General features: G+C 38.1%; 1 protein-coding gene and 1 long non-coding RNA gene across 2 annotated transcripts; one reads left to right on the top strand and one right to left on the bottom strand.

Annotated features, from left to right (window-relative positions):
• The first annotated feature begins 3,793 nt into the window (after positions 1 to 3,793).
• LOC117322539 (calumenin-like) lies at positions 3,794 to 18,107 on the top strand. Its single transcript, XM_033877517.1, has 8 exons — positions 3,794 to 3,848; positions 6,073 to 6,141; positions 6,691 to 6,821; positions 11,405 to 11,595; positions 12,115 to 12,287; positions 15,762 to 15,822; positions 16,052 to 16,248; positions 16,412 to 18,107. The coding sequence occupies exons 2-8, from the start codon at positions 6,082 to 6,084 to the stop codon at positions 16,514 to 16,516; spliced, it is 918 nt and encodes a 305-aa protein (XP_033733408.1). The 5' UTR covers positions 3,794 to 3,848; positions 6,073 to 6,081; the 3' UTR covers positions 16,517 to 18,107.
• Positions 18,108 to 18,475: 368 nt separating this feature from the next.
• On the bottom strand, positions 18,476 to 20,659 carry LOC117322540. The gene is made up of 2 exons (XR_004531567.1): positions 20,415 to 20,659; positions 18,476 to 19,463 (listed from the first exon to the last, which is right to left on the bottom strand). It is a non-coding gene; the product is annotated as an uncharacterized LOC117322540 (long non-coding RNA).
• Between the last annotated feature and the right edge of the window lie 1,722 nt (positions 20,660 to 22,381).

Here is a 22,381-nt window from a genome sequence, read left to right on the forward strand (position 1 = left end):
AACAATAGAAATATCATTGTCTTGTGAAGGGTCTGAAGGGTCAGTTTGTCATTGTCTAGTGAAGGATCCGTAGAGCTAGTTTATCAATACCTTAATATATTAATAATAAAACGGCATCTTTGTTGTTAAGCCACGTGACTCCAAATCTGGGACATCATCCCTAAACCCTCGATCAACAACGACATTGCCATCTTTCTCCAGCCAGGAGAGATTATCCCTGATGACTGTTGTAATCTTTACATCTTTCTCCAGCCAGGAGAGATTATCCCTGATGACTGTTGTAATCTTTACATCTTTCTCCAGCCAGGAGAGATTATCCCTGATGACTGTTGTAATCTTTACATCTTTCTCCAGCCAGGAGAGACTATCACTGATGACTGTTGTAATCTTTACATCTTTCTCCAGCCAGGAGAGATTATCCCTGATGACTGTTGTAATCTTTACATCTTTCTCCAGCCAGGAGAGATTATCCCTGATGACTGTTGTAATCTTTACATCTTTCTCCAGCCAGGAGAGACTATCACTGATGACTGTTGTAATCTTTACATCTTTCTCCAGCCAGGAGAGACTATCACTGATGACTGTTGTAATCTTTACATCATTATCGCTTCCAGGAAAAGGTCTTACTGTGTCCAATAGGCAGGGCTATGCTCATGAACTTTAAATAGTTCCGTTTCTTCTGGCCATAGAAGGAGATTCTCCTGAGCTTGCGATCAGAGCTCAGGAATAAAGATTACAATGCACCGTCAAGTATAACAGTCTCCTGCTTGCCACAAAATGATTCGCAGAACTTTGTGCTGTGCTCCAGAATGTTTTCTCCTGTAAGATGTTCACGTCCAAGGAACAACGGACCAATAGTTATGTCTAATGTTTTTTTTTTTTTACTACTTTTCGATGTAATGGAAACTGACATGTTAGAGTTGAACACTGTTTCTAGGATATGTCCGTTTTCACTTTTAGAGTATGTATTATGTGAAAGAATTTCTAGAAACTATGTTCTTGTCAAGCCTGTCCAGGCTTAACCATCTGCACTATCAAGAGAGGAGAAAAGCAGAGTTAAGAAAAACTGCTGCATTAATAGCATATTTGATACTTTGAAACAACTTACTGATACATTAATTGTTTTGTGACATCAAAGTTAGTTCCTTTTTACATTCAAGCCAAATTAATCGATGCTTACTTGCACATACCAAATATCACTGTCAGCTGGCTACATCAGTGAGCACATCAGTGATGATGGTGACTATGAGGTCTGGATGTATCGGCACTCACGGGCCATTGTATGATGTAACATCTACTCGAGGTATATAAGTATTACTGGACAGAGAACCGCGGGGGATATGTATCCTCCTCTAGGATACTCATGAATTTGGAAACCAGTAAGACTTTGCATCCAAAAGTCAAAAGATTTAAGACAAACCTCAAGTAATCTGGATTTCGCTACCAACCGTCATCATGCAGGTATTTAGATCCAACACTGACATACCCAATCAGATTCTAGGACGAGGAAGCCATATTGGATCCCAGAGTTGATGATTTAATGTGTAAACTACCATAAATCTATCATGACGTGTTCTTGTCAGAAAATTGATTCAGAAGTTGTAAGAACATCAAATATTTGTGGTTATCAGGGAACTTGGCGGCCATTTTGAAAGTGGGAATTTCACTCTAGTTGCGCATGGTTATACCTGTATAGGTGTCTGTGTACTAATGAAACCAAGAATGAATATTTTATTTCCGTCCACTTTATAATATTTCAATGCAAAACAGATTTTTTCTTTTAAAAATCACATAGCAATATTGTCAATCAATTTTGATTACTTTGCACAATTTACTATTTTTGGGCAATTTGTTTTATGTGTTGGAAGATGTTTTAAGCACATAGTTACGAATGGACTGCAAAAGGAAGTTGTATTTTTGACCTTCAGAAAATTTCGCTTAATATAAAAGATAGCCTGTCGTTCTTCAAAATCATATGTTTGAATGTGTAGGGGTGTGCTTGCCTTGTTCTGAAGTCGGTGGTGTGGGAGATCTTGCTGTAGTCTATGATTACACATTTGGACATGAATTTATAAAATAGTACGAGTGTGTACCGCCGTTTGATATGTACGTTATGTAGATTCATTATCGGCCGGCTATTTGTGGCTGCACGGTTTTTGAGAAAGAGAGCAGTTTGTTATATTTGTTAATGCATGTATTGTTTTCATGAATCTAAAATAGATAAAGAATTTGAATTCTTGTTGTTGTTTATAAATTGATAAGTATGTTGTGGATGTATATGTCATAGCGACACAGTAATTGATTGATTAATAATTATAAGATAGCAAACTGTTCCTACTGTCTAAACTAACCGATAACAAATACCAGATCATATACCTTACTTTCCTTTTCAATGAGGCGCTTTCAGTTTACCACCAATGCTAGTGGTATATCGCTAATGGCTGATGAGGAGTTACTGATTATGATGGCCATGTACATATCCACTGTGGTATATTACTGTACAGTGTAGTAGTTCATTCTAATTAAAATTAGTCTTGTAATTTCACTCCTCTACTGTAGAGTATCGTAGAGGACCGGTAATTAAAAGTTTAATGTTAATTAGACTGTGTAGTAGGCATGCACTACATTGGACTATGTTTTTAGTTAAAGTGACAACAGTCAGTAGTTATTTACAGTTGTGTTGTAACTTCATTCTGAAATTCTCCTTTCATTTTTTATGTACATACATTTGTGTTTGTTATTCAAACATACATGCCACTATACTGAATTGATCTTTCGTTTATGGGGAAGAATAACTTTTTCTTCCTAGAAATGGGTCAATTTCTTATCTTCTGTCATATTGTATTTTGGATATTGTATATATTTACTGATAATGTGCTTAGCGTTTGATGAACATTACTAATAGATAGTTAAAATGTATTAAAATGATGTTACCAGGTAAAAGAACGACTTAGTCCTTAGGAATTACTCTTCATTTTTCTTTTAAAGATGCACATTTTCTTTCAACGGAACCGAATTCAGTTGTTAGTTGTTGAATTTTCATTGTTTCCGTCCGAAACGACGTTTTAGCATCAAGGTTTTCTTGTGGAAATGTATTATATATCTGTACAGGTTTATACAGATAGCTCAAGCTAAAATTTAATATACATAGGCCAAGTGTACCATCGAAGATAAAGAGCCAATTCTGAGATAGAAAAAAAAAAAAACCCAAAAAAAAACAAGAAATATCTTTGAAAAAAAATAAATTGCATAGTTTTAATGCTGGTGGTTATAATGTAATACTGCTGGTGAAATAAATCAAACCCCCGAACAAATGAAATACAAAAATGTACCTCATAACTAGAACCTATCATTGCGTACCATCAATAGTAAATTGTATGATGCAACATTCAACCAACATGACGCAATGATTTGTTTTCACGCAAGGAATATTTCTAACTACACACGTTTTATGCTCCATTACAGTACATAAAGAATCATTTATATTAACCTTACAGACATGCACATATAATATTGCCTCACTATATGAATACAACGAGCGCTTAAACATATAATGAAACGGTCTAGATATAAGCGAGGACTTGGGTAAGTCTATCTCAGACGAGGCCAGGAAGTTGAAGAAATTTCGAGAATTAGATCATTTTACACAAAGTATGGGAACCACATTCCACGTAGGCAGTTTTCTAATTGGTCATTATCGGACAAGGACTGTTCTGATTGGCTTATTTCCACGTAGAGTATTCTAGAAGTTCCTCTCCTCCTCCCCAGTGCAATAAAACCAGCTGCCCAACCATCTCTTTTACATATTCGCCCGAAAGGTTCCGTCAAGCTCTGTTAAAGTGCTGCGGGTAAGTTGGTCATAATTAGCGAGTAGTATAACAAATAGAAATCCAATGTACACGATTCACAGTCACCTGTTTATCTTCAGTTTTCGTTAGGATGTTTTTTAAAGCACAGTCAATGATTTTAGAATTTTATGCCAAACTTGTTAACGTCAGCAATCACGGTCCCGATTAATTGTGATATTTGCATGAAAACGAATGTAGCTACCAGAGATGTTGATCGAAGTTTTCAAATATGATTCTTTATAACAATCGGAACAGGTGATTGAAGGCATCTGTTTGGTGTAAAGGTATAATTCCCTGTGGTTATGTCTGACACGTCAGCAGAAGTAGGCCTGGTTCCCAAGCTGTTTGGTTGATATCCAATTTCATGTAAAATGATTTTGCTGTTCACATATATCAACATTCCATTAGGAATAGTGAACAATGATAAATTTACACGGAGTTCAGATTCGGACATTTATATAATTTCACACACTTTATTCATTTTGAGGTATTTTTATGATTAATGCGTGTATTTCATACTGACGGTATTTTGACACGTGTATTTTATACTGACGTTACTTTGACACGTGTATTTTATACTGAAGTTACTTTGACACGTGTATTTTATACTGACGTTATTTTGACACGTGTATTTGATACTGACGTTACTTTGACACGTGTATTTTATACTGACGTTACTTTGACACGTGTATTTTATACTGACGGTACTTTGACACGTGTATTTTATACTGACGGTATTTTGACACGTGTATTTCATACTGACGTTATTTTGACACGTGTATTTTATACTGACGTTTTTTTGACACGTTGTTTTATACTGACGTTATTTTGACTCGTGCATTTCATACTGACGGTATTTTGACACGTGTATTTTATACTGACGCTATTTTGACACGTGTATTTATACTGACAGTATTTTGACACTGTATTGTATGTGATCCAGACGTGACTATGACGCATTAAATTGTGTTTTATGACCCTGTGTGTCATTATCATACTTGCATTTATGCTGATGTTATCAAGACAAGTTTACGACACGTGTATTTTGGCATACATTTTTGTAAACGTTAAAATGACACTTGCATGTTATGTAGACGCTATTTTGACACGTATATTTTATGCTGACATTACTTTAACACATGCTTTTTTAAGTAGACCATGTTTTGACACGCTTTTTTCGTAGACGTTATTTTGACACATGTATTTTATGCTGACGTTATTTGGACACATGTTTGCTATTTGATGCAGGCGTTACTATGGCACCTGTATTTGTATTTTATGACGCGGACACTTGTATTTATGCAGACCTTATTCTGACTCGTGCAGTATCATATTTTGACACATGTATTTTGAATTATTGAAGTCCACACACTTTGGCTTGAAGAAGAATGGAAAGTGAGTATGATTACGTTACATCTGTTTCTACTTGACACCATCCTACCTGAGTATGTATATCTACAGCGATGTCTGATAGGAAAGTGTTTTCTCTGTACCAACAACTTACTTCACCTAAACTTTGTCCGGGATTTCCTCGGAAGCCGTGTTCAAACAACCATTTTGTATAGCGCTTGTTTGTAACATGTAATTGAGGTTGTGCTTTTTTCTATAACGAGTTTCAAATCTAAAGAAATGAAGCTAGGAGTTTGCCCTGTTATTGTGTGTCTGATCCTGGACATGGTGTCACGTGACTAACTAATATGGGTGGTGCTGTTTGGATATATATAACAGTCTATCGTATTTCTCATTTTTAGAAGAGAGAGAAATGCAAAGGTACAGGTAGTACTAGATTGTTGCTGAAATATCAAATAAAAACAAATAATTCGATCTGTTAGAGATCTGTCTGAGATTCCTTAGGTTAGAAAGCGGCTGTTTTAGTGGTGGTCAGTGAATCACAGGGACTCGGAACCTCCGTGGCTTTTACTAACCTACACAGGCCTGATTTCCTGGCTACAGGGAGGGTTTTGAAATATATAGGGAGGGTTAAATCTCACGTTTACGAAATGACGTCGGAATGTTCCACACATATATAGGGGACACAGTTCCCAAATCCCTAGCTTTCTAAATTCTATGGGTTAAGGGTTGTCTGCCACGTCACTGTACGTGTCAGGCGGGGGTGGTGTAACACACGTGTACGTGTCTGAGATGTATACAGTACAACATTTGTTGATAGCTCGTACACATATGCCAGTGGGGTAACTGTAGGCTGCCTCAATATTTATTTCAGACGTTCAACATGCGTTTTCTACGATTGCTAGTGGTGCTGGCCGTGATGGTCGCGTGCTCACGCGGACTGGTGAGTACATATCTTTGACCTTTTCTGATTTATAGACTTACTAAATATAATATAGTATGGGTTTGCTAATAGTGAAATCATTTGAACATAGGCCGACTGGAAGTGGGCCCCTACCGGGGTCAAGCGTGTAATTGTGGGAGGAGGGACTAACAGCTTGGCAGCAATAAAAATAGCCCCACCCACTGTATTAGTAAACACAGACACATGGCTGTGCATGGCCACTCAGCTGGGTGTGATGCTGGCTGATAAGGCTATCACAGTGTAATAATATGTCATACCAAATGTACAAATACAACAATGAGGCCCTTCTCTATGAATCTACATTGTTTTATTTAACAAACAATTGATATAATATACATTGTGTAGTTATAAATATATTATGATCATTTACTGATTTTCATATAAAGTAGTAATTATTCATCTTTAACTAGTTAACAAAGGAATATCACATGTGAATCAAACGTATCATCAGCGTATGTGACGTAAATTTAATCTGAATGTATGTGGTATATGATGTGGTAAGACATCTTAGAGAATTGTTGTTTTCAGTCACTATCCGACCTCCCACATGAGATTGATGGAAAACACAATGAACATTATGACCACGAGGTATTCCTAGGGAAGGATAACGCCGAGGAGTTTGAACATCTTACGGAAGAGGAGAGCAAGCGCCGCCTGGGGTAGGTTGTCTTCACTTAACACACATATTACACCACATTAAAGTTGTCTTCACTTAATACACAAATAACACCACACTAAGGTTGTCTTCACTTAACACACAAATAACACCACATTAAGGTTGTCTTCACTTAATACACAAATAACACCACATTGTCTTCACTTAATACACAAATAACACCACATTAAAGTTGTCTTCACTTAATACACAAATAACACCACATTGTCTTCACTTAATACACAAATAACACCACACTAAGGTTGTCTTCACTTAACACACAAATAACACCACACTAAGGTTGTCTTCACTTAACACACAAATAACACCACATTGAGGTTGTCTTCACTTAACACACAAATAACACCACACTAAGGTTGTCTTCACTTAACACACAAATAATACCACACTAAGGTTGTCTTCACTTAATACACAAATAACACCACACTAAGGTTGTCTTCACTTAATACACAAATAACACCACACTAAGGTTGTCTTCACTTAATACACAAATAACACCACACTAAGGTTGTCTTCACTTAATACACAAATAACACCACATTGAGGTTGTCTTCACTTAATACACAAATAACACCACATTGAGGTTGTCTTCACTTAATACACAAATAACACCACATTGTCTTCACTTAATACACAAATAACACCACACTAAGGTTGTCTTCACTTAACACACAAATAATACCACACTAAGGTTGTCTTCACTTAATACACAAATAACACCACACTAAGGTTGTCTTCACTTAATACACAAATAACACCACACTAAGGTTGTCTTCACTTAATACACAAATAACACCACACTAAGGTTGTCTTCACTTAATACACAAATAACACCACATTGAGGTTGTCTTCACTTAATACACAAATAACACCACATTGAGGTTGTCTTCACTTAATACACAAATAACACCACATTGTCTTCACTTAATACACAAATAACACCACACTAAGGTTGTCTTCACTTAATACACAAATAACACCAATTAAGGTTGTCTTCACTTAATACACAAATAACACCACATTGTCTTCACTTAATACACAAATAACACCACATTGTCTTCACTTAACACACAAATAACACCACACTAAGGTTGTCTTCACTTACTACACAAATAACACCACATTGTCTTCACTTAATACACAAATAACACCACATTAAGGTTGTCTTCACTTAACACACAAATAACACCTCATTAAGGTTGTCTTCACTTAACACAAAAATAAAACACCACATTGTCTTCACTTAATACACAAATAACACCACATTGTCTTCACTTAATACACAAATAACACCACAATAAGGCTGTCTTCACTTAATACACAAATAACACCACGTTGTCTTCACTTAATACACAAATAACACCACATTAATGTTGTCTTCACTTAATACACAAATAACACCACATTGTCTTCACTTAATACACAAATAACACCACATTAATGTTGTCTTCACTTAACACACAAATAACAACACATTAAAGGGTCTTCACTTAATACACAAATAACACCACATTGTCTTCACTTAATACACAAATAACACCACACTAAGGTTGTCTTCACTTAACACACAAATAACACCACATTACGGTTGTCTTCACTTAACACACAAATAACACCACATTAAGGTTGTCTTCACTTAATACAAAATAACACCACATTGAGGTTGTCTTCACTTAATACACAAATAACACCACATTGAGGTTGTCTTCACTTAATACACAAATAACACCAAATTGAGGTTGTCTTCACTTAATACACAAATAACACCACATTGTCTTCACTTAATACACAAATAACACCACACTAAGGTTGTCTTCACTTAATACACAAATAACACCAATTAAGGTTGTCTTCACTTAATACACAAATAACACCACATTGTCTTCACTTAATACACAAATAACACCACATTGTCTTCACTTAACACACAAATAACACCACATTGTCTTCACTTAACACACAAATAGCACCACACTAAGGTTGTCTTCACTTACTACACAAATAACACCACATTGTCTTCACTTAATACACAAATAACACCACATTAAGGTTGTCTACATAACACACAAATAACACCTCATTAAGGTTGTCTTAACTTAACACACAAATAACACCACATTGTCTTCACTTAATACACAAATAACACCACATTGTCTTCACTTAATACACAAATAACACCACAATAAGGCTGTCTTCACTTAATACACAAATAACACCACGTTGTCTTCACTTAATACACAAATAACACCACATTAATGTTGTCTTCACTTAATACACAAATAACACCACATTGTCTTCACTTAATACACAAATAACACCACACTAAGGTTGTCTTCACTTAATACACAAATAACACCACACTAAGGTTGTCTTCACGTAATACACAAATAACACCACACTAAGGTTGTCTTCACTTAATACACAAATAACACCACATTGAGGTTGTCTTCACTTAATACACAAATAACACCACATTGAGGTTGTCTTCACTTAATACACAAATAACACCACATTGTCTTCACTTAATACACAAATAACACCACACTAAGGTTGTCTTCACTTAACACACAAATAATACCACACTAAGGTTGTCTTCACTTAATACACAAATAACACCACACTAAGGTTGTCTTCACTTAATACACAAATAACACCACACTAAGGTTGTCTTCACTTAATACACAAATAACACCACACTAAGGTTGTCTTCACTTAATACACAAATAACACCACATTGAGGTTGTCTTCACTTAATACACAAATAACACCACATTGAGGTTGTCTTCACTTAATACACAAATAACACCACATTGTCTTCACTTAATACACAAATAACACCACACTAAGGTTGTCTTCACTTAATACACAAATAACACCAATTAAGGTTGTCTTCACTTAATACACAAATAACACCACATTGTCTTCACTTAATACACAAATAACACCACATTGTCTTCACTTAACACACAAATAACACCACACTAAGGTTGTCTTCACTTACTACACAAATAACACCACATTGTCTTCACTTAATACACAAATAACACCACATTAAGGTTGTCTTCACTTAACACACAAATAACACCTCATTAAGGTTGTCTTCACTTAACACACAAATAACACCACATTGTCTTCACTTAATACACAAATAACACCACATTGTCTTCACTTAATACACAAATAACACCACAATAAGGCTGTCTTCACTTAATACACAAATAACACCACATTAATGTTGTCTTCACTTAATACACAAATAACACCACATTGTCTTCACTTAATACACAAATAACACCACATTAATGTTGTCTTCACTTAACACACAAATAACAACACATTAAAGGGTCTTCACTTAATACACAAATAACACCACATTGTCTTCACTTAATACACAAATAACACCACACTAAGGTTGTCTTCACTTAACACACAAATAACACCACATTACGGTTGTCTTCACTTAACACACAAATAACACCACATTAAGGTTGTCTTCACTTAATACAAAATAACACCACATTGAGGTTGTCTTCACTTAATACACAAATAACACCACATTGAGGTTGTCTTCACTTAATACACAAATAACACCAAATTGAGGTTGTCTTCACTTAATACACAAATAACACCACATTGTCTTCACTTAATACACAAATAACACCACACTAAGGTTGTCTTCACTTAATACACAAATAACACCAATTAAGGTTGTCTTCACTTAATACACAAATAACACCACATTGTCTTCACTTAATACACAAATAACACCACATTGTCTTCACTTAACACACAAATAACACCACATTGTCTTCACTTAACACACAAATAGCACCACGCTAAGGTTGTCTTCACTTACTACACAAATAACACCACATTGTCTTCACTTAATACACAAATAACACCACCTTAAGGTTGTCTACATAACACACAAATAACACCTCATTAAGGTTGTCTTCACTTAACACACAAATAACACCACATTGTCTTCACTTAATACACAAATAACACCACATTGTCTTCACTTAATACACAAATAACACTACAATAAGGCTGTCTTCACTTAATACACAAATAACACCACGTTGTCTTCACTTAATACACAAATAACACCACATTAATGTTGTCTTCACTTAATACACAAATAACACCACATTGTCTTCACTTAATACACAAATAACACCACATTAATGTTGTCTTCACTTAACACACAAATAACAACACATTAAAGGGTCTTCACTTAATACACAAATAACACCACATTGTCTTCACTTAATACACAAATAACACCACACTAAGGTTGTCTTCACTTAACACACAAATAACACCACATTACGGTTGTCTTCACTTAACACACAAATAACACCACATTAAGGTTGTCTTCACTTAATACAAAATAACACCACATTGAGGTTGTCTTCACTTAATACACAAATAACACCATTAAGGTTCTCTTCACTTAACACACAAATAATACCACATTAATGATTTCGATGAGAGGAAATAAACTCCTCCTCCTTTTCCTTCCCCTGGGATACTAACTGTTTAGGTCGTTTTGCCTACACACAGACTTATCGTGGATAAAATAGATAAAGACGGAGACGAGAGGGTAACAGAGGTAGAACTCACGGACTGGATCTGGTACGTCCGCACCAGCTTTGTAGCCAACGATACTAACCGGATCTGGGTCCATCTTGATCACGAAGACGGCAAACTGTCCTGGCCGAATTATCTCCGTAAAACGTTTGGACATTACGATGGTAAGTATTGGCACTTCTAGGAACTAAATCACAAAGATACAAGAGACGAAAATGTACAAAGTGATATCAAGGATTGTTGTATATATTACAGAGAATGCTGAGAGTCACCACTCTCTCTTGTACAAAGTGAGATCCAGTGTGTTGTATATATAACAGAGGATGTTGAGAGTCTCTCTCTGCCTGATATATTACAGAGAATGTTGAGAGTCCTCATTCTCCCCTGTACAAAGTGAGATCCAGTGTGTTGTATATATTACAGAGAATGCTGAGAGTCCCCACTCTCTCTTGTACAAAGGCAGATCCAGTGTGTTGTATATATTACAGAAAATGTTGAGAGTCCTCACTCTCTCCTGTACAAAGTGAGATCCAGTGTGTTGTATATATTACAGAGAATGCTGAGAGTCCCCACTCTCTCTTGTACAAAGGCAGATCCAGTGTGTTGTATATATTACAGAAAATGCTGAGAGTCCCCACTCTCTCTTGTACAAAGTGAGATCCAGTGTGTTGAATATATTACAGAGAATGTTGAGAGTCCCCACTCTCCCCTGTACAATTTGAGATCCAGAGTGAAGGAAGAACGACGTCGCTGGGAGGCCGCCGATCTCAATAAGGACTCTCTACTTACAAAAACGGAATTCATGTACTTCGTCCATCCGGAGGAGGGGAAACACACAAAGGACGTCCTTGTTCTGGTGAGGATGAAATATCATCAAGGTGTATCACTCATGGCATTGGGTGTATTACCGACAGGGCCGGGGGTGTATAACCTACAGGGTCGTGGTGTATTACCGACAAGGTCGGGGTGTATTACCTACAGGGTCGGGGTATATTACCTACAGGGTCGGGTTGTATTACCTACAGGGTCGGGGTGTATTACATACAGGGCCGGGGTGTATTACATACAGGGTGTGGGTGTATCACCTACGGGTGGGGATGTATTACTTACAGGGTCGGGGTGTATTACCTACAGGGTCGGGGTGTACTACCTACAGGGTCGGGGTGTATTACCTACAGGGTCGGGGTGTACTACCTACAGGGTCGGGGTGTATTACCTACAGAGTCGGGGTGTATTACCTACGGGGTCGGGGTGTACTACCTACAGAGTTGGCGTGTATCACCTACAGGGTCGGGATGTATTACCTACAGGGTCGGGGTGTATCACCTACAGGGTCGGGGTGTATATAACCTACAGGATCGTGGTGTATTACCTACAGGGTCGGGGTGTACTACCTACTGGGTCGGGGTGTATCACCTACAGGGTCGGGGTGTATTACCTACAGGGTCGGGGTGTATTACCTACAGGGTCGGGATGTATTACCTACAGGGTCGGGGTGTATTACATACAGGGTCGGGGTGTATTACCTACAGGGTCGGGGTGTATTACCTACAGGGTCGGGATGTATTACCTACAGGGTCGGGGTGTATTACTACAGGGTCGGGGTGTATTACCTACAGGGTCGGGGTGTATTACCTTCAGGGTGGGGGTGTATTACCTACAGAGTCGGGGTGTATTACCTACAGGGTGGGGGTGTATTACCTACAGGGTCGGGGTGTATTACATACAGGGCCGTGGTGTATTACCTACAGGGTCGGGGTGTATTACCTACAGGGTCGGAGTGTATTACCTACAGGGTCGGGATGTATTACCTACAGGGTCGGGGTGTATTACCTACAGGGTGGGGGTGTATTACCTACAGAGTCGGGGTGTATTACCTACAGGGTGGGGGTGTATTACCTACAGGGTCGGGGTGTATTACCTACAGGGTCGGGGTGTATTACATACAGGGCCGGGGTGTATTACATACAGGGCCGTGGTGTATTACATACAGGGCCGTGGTGTATTACCTACAGAGTCGGGGTGTATTACCTACGGGGTCGGGGTGTATTACCTACAGAGTTGGCGTGTATCACCTACAGGGTCGGGATGTATTACCTACAGGGTCGGGGTGTATCACCTACAGGGTCGGGGTGTATATTACCTACAGGATCGTGGTGTATTACCTACAGGGTCGGGGTGTACTACCTACTGGGTCGGGGTGTATCACCTACAGGGTCGGGGTGTATTACCTACAGGGTCGGGGTGTATTACCTACAGGGTCGGGATGTATTACCTACAGGGTCGGGGTGTATTACCTACAGGGTCGGGGTGTATTACCTACAGGGTCGGGGTGTATTACCTACAGGGTCGGGATGTATTACCTACAGGGTCGGGGTGTATTACTACAGGGTCGGGGTGTATTACCTACAGGGTCGGGGTGTATTACCTACAGGGTGGGGGTGTATTACCTACAGAGTCGGGGTGTATTACCTACAGGGTGGGGGTGTATTACCTACAGGGTCGGGGTGTATTACATACAGGGCCGTGGTGTATTACCTACAGGGTCGGGGTGTATTACCTACAGGGTCGGAGTGTATTACCTACAGGGTCGGGATGTATTACCTACAGGGTCGGGGTGTATTACCTACAGGGTGGGGGTGTATTACCTACAGAGTCGGGGTGTATTACCTACAGGGTCGGGGTGTATTACCTACAGGGTCGGGGTGTATTACATACAGGGCCGGGGTGTATTACATACAGGGCCGTGGTGTATTACATACAGGGCCGTGGTGTATTACCTACAGGGTCGGGGTGTATTACCTACAGGGTGGGAGTGTATTACCTACAGGGTCGGGATGTATTACCTACAGGGTCGGGGTGGATTACCTACAGGGTGGGGGTGTATTACCTACAGGGTCGGGGTGTATTACCTACAGGGTCGGGGTGTATTACCTACAGGGTCGGGGTGTATTAGCTACAGGGTGGGGGTGTATTACCTACAGGGTCAGGGTGTATTACCTACAGGGCCGGGGTGTACTACCTACAGGGTGGGGGTGTATCACCTACAGGATTGTGTGTTGATACTCATTGATATACATAGTGGTTCTGTTGTCACCTCCCTAGTTTGATACCCGTTGATATACCTGGTGGTTCTGTTGTCACCTCCCTAGTTTGATACTTGTTGATATACCTGGTGGTTCTGTTGTCACCTCCCTTGTTTGATACTCGTTGATGTACCTGGTGGTTCTGTTGTCACCTCCCTTGTTTGATACTCGTTGATGTACCTGGTGGTTCTGTTGTCACCTCCCTTGTTTGATACTCGTTTATGTACCTGGTGGTTCTGTTGTCACCTCCCTAGTTTGATACTTGTTGATGTACCTGGTGGTTCTGTTGTCACCTCCCTGGTTTGATACTCGTTTATATACCTGGTGGTTCTGTTGTCACCTCCCTTGTTCGATACTTGTTGATATACGTGGTGGTTCTGTTGTCACCTCCCTAGTTTGATACTTGTTGATATACCTGGTGGTTCTGTTGTCACCTCCCTTGTTTGATACTCGTTGATGTACCTGGTGGTTCTGTTGTCACCTCCCTAGTTTGATACTCGTTGATATACCTGGTGGTTCCGTTGTCACCTCCCTAGTTTGATACTGATATACCTGGTGGTTCTGTTGTCACCTCCCTAGTTTGATACTGATATACCTGTTGGTTCTGTTGTCACCTCTCTAGTTTGATACTTGTTGATATACCTGGTGGTTCTGTTGTCACCTCGTTTGATACTCGTTGATATACCTGGTGGTTCTGTTGTCACCTCCCTTGTTTGATACTCGTTGATGTACCTGGTGGTTCTGTTGTCACCTCCCTTGTTTGATACTCGTTGATGTACCTGGTGGTTCTGTTGTCACCTCCCTAGTTTGATACCCGTTGATATACCTGGTGGTTCTGTTGTCACCTGGTTTGATATCCGTTGATATACGTGGTGGTTCTGTTGTCACCTCCCTAGTTTGATACTTGTTGATATACCTGGTGGTTCTGTTGTCACCTCCCTAGTTTGATACTTGTTGATATACCTGGTGGTTCTGTTGTCGCCTCCCTAGTTTGATACTCGTTGATATACCTGGTGGTTTTGTTGTCACCTCCTTTGTTTGACTAGGATGTCTCATTTGACAACATGACTTAACCTATGACCTAGATTGTTTGCCGTGTATCGTTGGGGACGAAGAAGAGCCATACACCTCCACAGCAGCTGGTGCTGTGCCCCTCGTATTTTTCTCAAGGGTCTCCAAGCGAACATGTGTTTGTGTTTATTCTATAATAACGATCCCGTCATTATCCCTTGTTCTTGTTACAGGAATATACAGACAGACTTGATCAAAATAACGACGGAAAAATTGATGTCGATGAATACATAAGTAAGTAAAGTTGTTGATGTCGCAAAGATCTATTTATTATGCTTTCTCACTTCTTCGGAAATACTATTTAGAAACTGCTAATAGTATATAAAATATAATATATATATAAAGTATCGTTGGGAAAACAATAGGTTATATCTAAACATGTAAAAACTCAATTAAACTAACGCAAAAAGAAATTGGTGAGAAATTCGGTGACATGACCCCACGTTACATCCATCTGTTTCAGCGGACGTGCATGTTAACGATAAACGGACACAAGATGACCAGTGGAAGGATCTACGCCGGAAGGAGTTTACTACCCGAGACAAAAACAGTAATGGTGTATTGGATTTCGAGGAGATGAAGGAGTGGATCAGCCCCGGTAATTATAACCCATCCCAGGCCGAGGCTCATCACCTGATCCACCACGCCGACTCCAATAAGGTGGGTTCTCCTAACACCCTGGTGTCTTTATCCGCCCTTCCTTCACCTTTAGTAGAACATTAATACATACTTTTATTTCCCTTGTTATTGTATAGAACGGATTGAAAACCCATTTGTAAGATTAGTTTAATATTTTCTCTGTATTTAATACTTGTTATTTTAGGATAATGCTCTATCCAAGGAGGAGATACTGGACAGCTACAACATATTTGTGGGAAGTCAGGCGCTGGATTACGGGACCGTTCTAAAGAAACACGATGAGTTCTGATGAATTGTTTACAGTAAGGACATTATCCAATTGTACTTTCAGCCCTACACGGGGCCAATACGCATTTAGTTCACTTCTTGTACTTGACAAAAACGCTTGAACATTATTTTTACAATACGGTATAATGATTTACACTCAATGACTTATACATTTGTACAGTGTAATACCTGTCTACAATACGGTATAATGATTTACACTCAATGACTTATACATTTGTACAATGTAATACCTGTCTACAATACGGTGTAATGATTTACACTCAATGACTTATACATTTGTACAGTGTAATACCTGTCTACAATACGGTGTAATGATTTACACTCACTGACATATACACTTGTACAGTGTAATACCTGTCTACAATACGGTGTAACGATTTACACTCAATGACATATACACTTGTACAGTGTAATACCTGTCTACAATACGGTGTAATGATTTACACTCAATGATATATACACTTGTACAGTGTAATACCTGTCTACAATACAGTGTAATGATTTACACTCAATGACTTATACATTTGTACAGTGTAATACCTGTCTACAATACGGCGTAATGATTTACACTCACTGACATATACACTTGTACAGTGTAATACCTGTCTACAATACGGTGTTATGATTTACACTCAATGGCATATACACTTGTACAGTGTAATACCTGTCTACAATACGGTGTAATGATTTACACTCACTGACATATACACTTGTACAGTGTAATACCTGTCTACAATACGGTGTAATGATTTACACTCAATGACATATACACTTGTACAGTGTAATACCTGTCTACAATACGGTGTAATGATTTACACTCACTGACATATACACTTGTACAGTGTAATACCTGTCTACAATGCGGTGTAATGATTTACACTCACTGACTTAGACACTTGTACAGTGTAATACCTGTCTACAATACAGTGTAACGATTTACACTCAAGGACATATATACTTGTACAATGTAATACCTGTCTACAATACGGCGTAATGATTTACACTCACTGACATATACACTTGTACAGTGTAATACCTGTCTACAATACGGTGTTATGATTTACACTCACTGACATATACACTTGTACAGTGTAATACCTGTCTACAATACGGTGTAACGATTTACACTCAAGGACATATACACTTGTACAGTGTAATACCTGTCTACAATACGGCGTAATGATTTACACTCAATGACTTATACACTTGTACAGTGTAATACCTGTCTACAATAGGTGTAATGATTTACACTCAAGGACATATACACTTGTACAGTGTAATACCTGTCTACAATACGGTGTAATGATTTACACTCAAGGACATATACACTTGTACAGTATAATACCTGTCTACAATACGGCGTAATGATTTACACTCTCTGACATATACACTTGTACAGTGTAATACTTGACTGTATACCCGATGTTCCTTTACTCTGTCTTGATATTTTACACGTTTTACACAAAGGCTATTTTTAACTGTATACTTTATGTATAACGATAAATTCTACTTCAGGCCACCTGATATTACTTTTCATGCCAGAAAAAACGAAAATCTTATTGAAACAATAAAATGTTACCAAAAATGTTAAATTTTTCCTTCTTATTGTATTTCTAATCTTAGTCAATGTTTTGTTTTCACGTGACACAGAAATGTAGCTGTTTCCTTCAATATCACAGACAGACATTGACGGTGTGTGCTCTTCATAGACCAATCAACGTGTACATGTTTTTTTCTCGATGATGGACAATTTCGCTATGATAAGTCGAGATGTGTCTGGATTGATCCTGATGCCAAACACGCCTCAATGATAACGCAAATAGAAATATACAATAGTCCATATACATGTATACTGTATGTAGATAGTATTACACTTCGAAGTAGATTAACTTGATGACAAGTACCACGGATGGTTCATCTTTTGGACAGACTTCTGTTGTAAAAAAAAAACAACCGTTAATGTTGAGGAAAGTTATTTGGTTTCATTTTTTATTACGGGAACAGATTGATTTGTTGTAAAGTACAAGAAAAGATGTAAACCAAAACTTGATCAAAACGTCTTTCTACATCCTTATTACTCTTACAGAAATCGTACTACGTCTTTCTACCATCCTTATTACAGAAATCGTACTCCGTCTTTCTACCATCCTTATTACAGAAATCGTACTCCGTCTTTCTACCATCCTCATTACTCTTACAGAAATCGTACTCCGTCTTTATACCATCCTCATTACTCTTACAGAAATCGTACTCCGTCTTTCTACCATCCTCATTACTCTTACAGAAATCGTACTCCGTCTTTCTACCATCCTTGTTACAGAAATCGTACTACATCTTTCTACATCCTTATTACTCTTACAGAAATCGTACTATGAGAAAAGTAAGAAGTAAAATTAAGAAACAGTGAACAGTATATTAAGTTACGAATAAAATAACGTCGTAACTTACGAATCTTCCAAAGTTAAGTTTACGACGAAAACTTACGAACGCTTTAGTAAAACAGGCAAATTGGAACTTTATATTGTACTTAAGAAAATCGTAAGTTGGATTTTTTTTCGTAATTTAATACTTAGAACGTTTCTAATTTCCAGATGCATACATTCACTGAAACAATAACTTTGTTTTTGTATGAGAACTATCTCATCCTATAATGCATTTGATGCAGGTCATGGGCATGAAGATTTCGTAAACAAATCTAAAAAAAACAAAAACAATTAAACGATAAAAGCGAATACTGTTGCCCCGGTCCTGACATCTCCTGGATGTCCAGTGTCTGTGTGCGGTTAATACAGGTGACGTATTATGTTTACTGGGAAGTTAAGTTGATTTCTGTCGAGGCGGGTGGAGAAGAGGAGTTCTGGGCTGAGATCTCAGTCGGTACATGACCTGCCGATGATGGGAAGGCCTGCCTGTCGTCGGCGACTTTAGCCCTTTTGTCTCTATGCCATCTGTAGTAAGCGTGAGAAAGGAAACGTGTTAACTGATGTCGGCATTGATATGTTTGGGACGTGGTTGGAAATGTACACTTAATAATTATGAATTAGTTTGAAGAACAAGCAAGATCAAAATGACATCAAGCTTAATTGATGTCGGCTAATTACGCGGTACACGTAAGATCATGGGTCATATAGGAATACAATTATCATCTGAAATTCTTTCTGTCCGATTTTTTTGCAGTGTCCAACATAGTTTGCATGTGATCACGTGTATACCGTTGCCATGTATCTGGTATGTAGTACCCGTATGCAGTGTATGACGTTGTATTGTATCTGGTACGTAGTACCTGTATACACTGTATGACGTTGTATTGTTTCTGGTATGTAGTACCTGTATACAGTGTATGACGTATTGTATCTAGTATGTAGTACCTGTATACACTGTATGACGTATTGTATCTAGTATGTAGTACCTGTATACAGTGTATGGCGTTGTATTGTTTCTGGTATGTAGTACATGTATACAGTGTATGTTGTTGTATTGTATCTGGTATGTAATACCTGTATACAATGTATGACGTATTGTATCTGGTATGTAGTACCTGTATACACTGTGTCATGTTATGTTGTATCTGGTATGTAGTACCTGTATACAGTGTATGACGTTGTATTATATCTGGTATGTAGTACCTGTATACACTGTATGACGTATTGTATCTGGTATGTAATACCTGTATACACTGTATGACGTATTGTATCTGGTATGTAGTACCTGTATACACTGTGTCATGTTATGTTGTATCTGGTATGTAGTACCTGTATACACTGTATGACGTTGTATTGTATCTGGTATGTAGTACCTGTATACAGTGTATGACGTTGTATTGTATCTGGTATGTAGTACCTGTATACAGTGTATGACGTATTGTATATGGTATCAGTTTCAAGTTTTACCCTAACTACCTGTATAAGAAAAACACCACAATGCTGAGGACGGTGATAAAGAGGGCTCCCAACACTCCACCAACGACCGCCCCCGTCTTACTGGAGTTATTCTTCCCGTCGCCATTACTACGCCGCCCTTTACTGGTTCCCGGGACCTACCGTAAAACAAGGTCAGAGTGATATTACTGTGATATAGTGTTAACAGTCAAATACAGATCGGCAATATATGTTCTTTATAAAATATGATATATGTACTCTTAACATTTGTTATTGGCCAATGCTTGATTAATATAACTAATATAACTACATATAATATAACATGATCAACATCTCACCAATGTCTGACACAGTTCTATCCGGGTACAATTACAACAGGATCAACATCTTACCTTTGTCTGACAGAGTTATATCCGGGTACAATTACAACAGGATCAACATCTTACCTTTGACAGAGTTCTATCCGGGTACAATTACAACAGGATCAACATCTTACCTTTGACAGTTATATCCGGGTACAATTACATCAGGATCAACATCTTACCTTTGTCTGACAGAGTTATATCCGGGTACAATTACAACATGATCAACATCTTACCTTTGTCTGACAAAGTTCTATCCGGGTACAATTACAACAGGATCAACATCTTACCTTTGACAGAGTTCTGTCCGGGTAAATTTACAACAAGATCAACTTCTTACCTTTGACAAAGTTCTATCCGGGAACAATTACAACAGGATCAACATCTTACCTTTGACAAAGTTCTATCCGGGTACAATTACAACATGATCAACATCTCACCAATGTCTGACACAGTTCTATCCGGGTACAATTACAACAGGATCAACATCTTACCTTTGTCTGACACAGTTCTATCCGGGTACAATTACAACAGGATCAACATCTCACCAATGTCTGACACAGTTCTATCCGGGTACAATTACAACAGGATCAACATCTTACCTTTGTCTGACACAGTTCTATCCGGGTACAATTACAACAGGATCAACATCTTACCTTTGTCTGACAGAGTTCTATCCAGGTATAATTACAACAGGATCAACATCTTACCTTTGTCTGACACAGTTCTATCCGGGTACAATTTCATCAGGATCAACATCTTACCTTTGTCTGACAGAGTTATATCCGGGTACAATTACAACAGGATCAACATCTTACCTTTGTCTGACAGAGTTATATCCGGGTACAATTACAACAGGATCAACATCTTACCTTTGTCTGACAGAGTTATATCCGGGTACAATTACAACAGGATCAACATCTTACCTTTGTCTGACAGAGTTATATCCGGGTACAATTACAACAGGATCAACATCTTACCTTTGTCTGACACAGGTCTATCCGGGCACGGGAGAGGAGTGAGTTGATCATCGTAGATGTATTGTAGGCGATCTCCATTTCAAACACCATACTACAAATGATTAAAGGACTGTAGATGTGGTAGGTAAAATGTTCATTGAGTGAGGATATCTTTTCTACATCTGCTCAACAAATACTTGGACCAAAATCAAAACATGTATAAATACATGACATTAAGTTTCAGTTTTGTTTGTTCAAATGAGCATTATCGTGCAACATCAATTAGATATATAAGGGAGTTCTAATATCAATATGATATATAAGGGAGTTCTAATATCAATATAATATGTAAGGAAGTTCTAATATCAATTAGATATGTAAGGAAGTTCTAATATCAATTAGATATATAAGGAAGTTCTAATACCAATATGATATATAAGAGAGTTCTAATATCAATTAGATATATATAAGGGAGTTCTAATATCAATTAGATATATAAGGGAGCTCTAATATCAATTAGATATATAAGGGAGTTCTAATATCAATATGATATATAAGGGAGTTCTAATACCAATATGATATGTAAGGGAGCTCTAATACCAATATGATATGTAAGGGAGCTCTAATATCAATTAAGCACGCATTATGAAATGATTGTCTGCAAAGC

Source organism: Pecten maximus, chromosome 1, assembly GCF_902652985.1.
Source record: "Pecten maximus chromosome 1, xPecMax1.1, whole genome shotgun sequence".
Classification (NCBI taxonomy): domain Eukaryota; kingdom Metazoa; phylum Mollusca; class Bivalvia; order Pectinida; family Pectinidae; genus Pecten; species Pecten maximus.

Coding starts and splice junctions, on each gene's coding strand:
- LOC117322539 (XM_033877517.1), top strand. CDS start 6,082: ATGCGTTTTCTACGATTGCTAGTGGTGCTGGCCGTGATGGTCGCGTGC. Junction 11,596..12,114: donor AACGTTTGGACATTACGATG/GTAAGTATTGGC, acceptor AATATATTACAG/AGAATGTTGAGAGTCCCCAC. Junction 15,823..16,051: donor TGATGTCGATGAATACATAA/GTAAGTAAAGTT, acceptor CATCTGTTTCAG/CGGACGTGCATGTTAACGAT.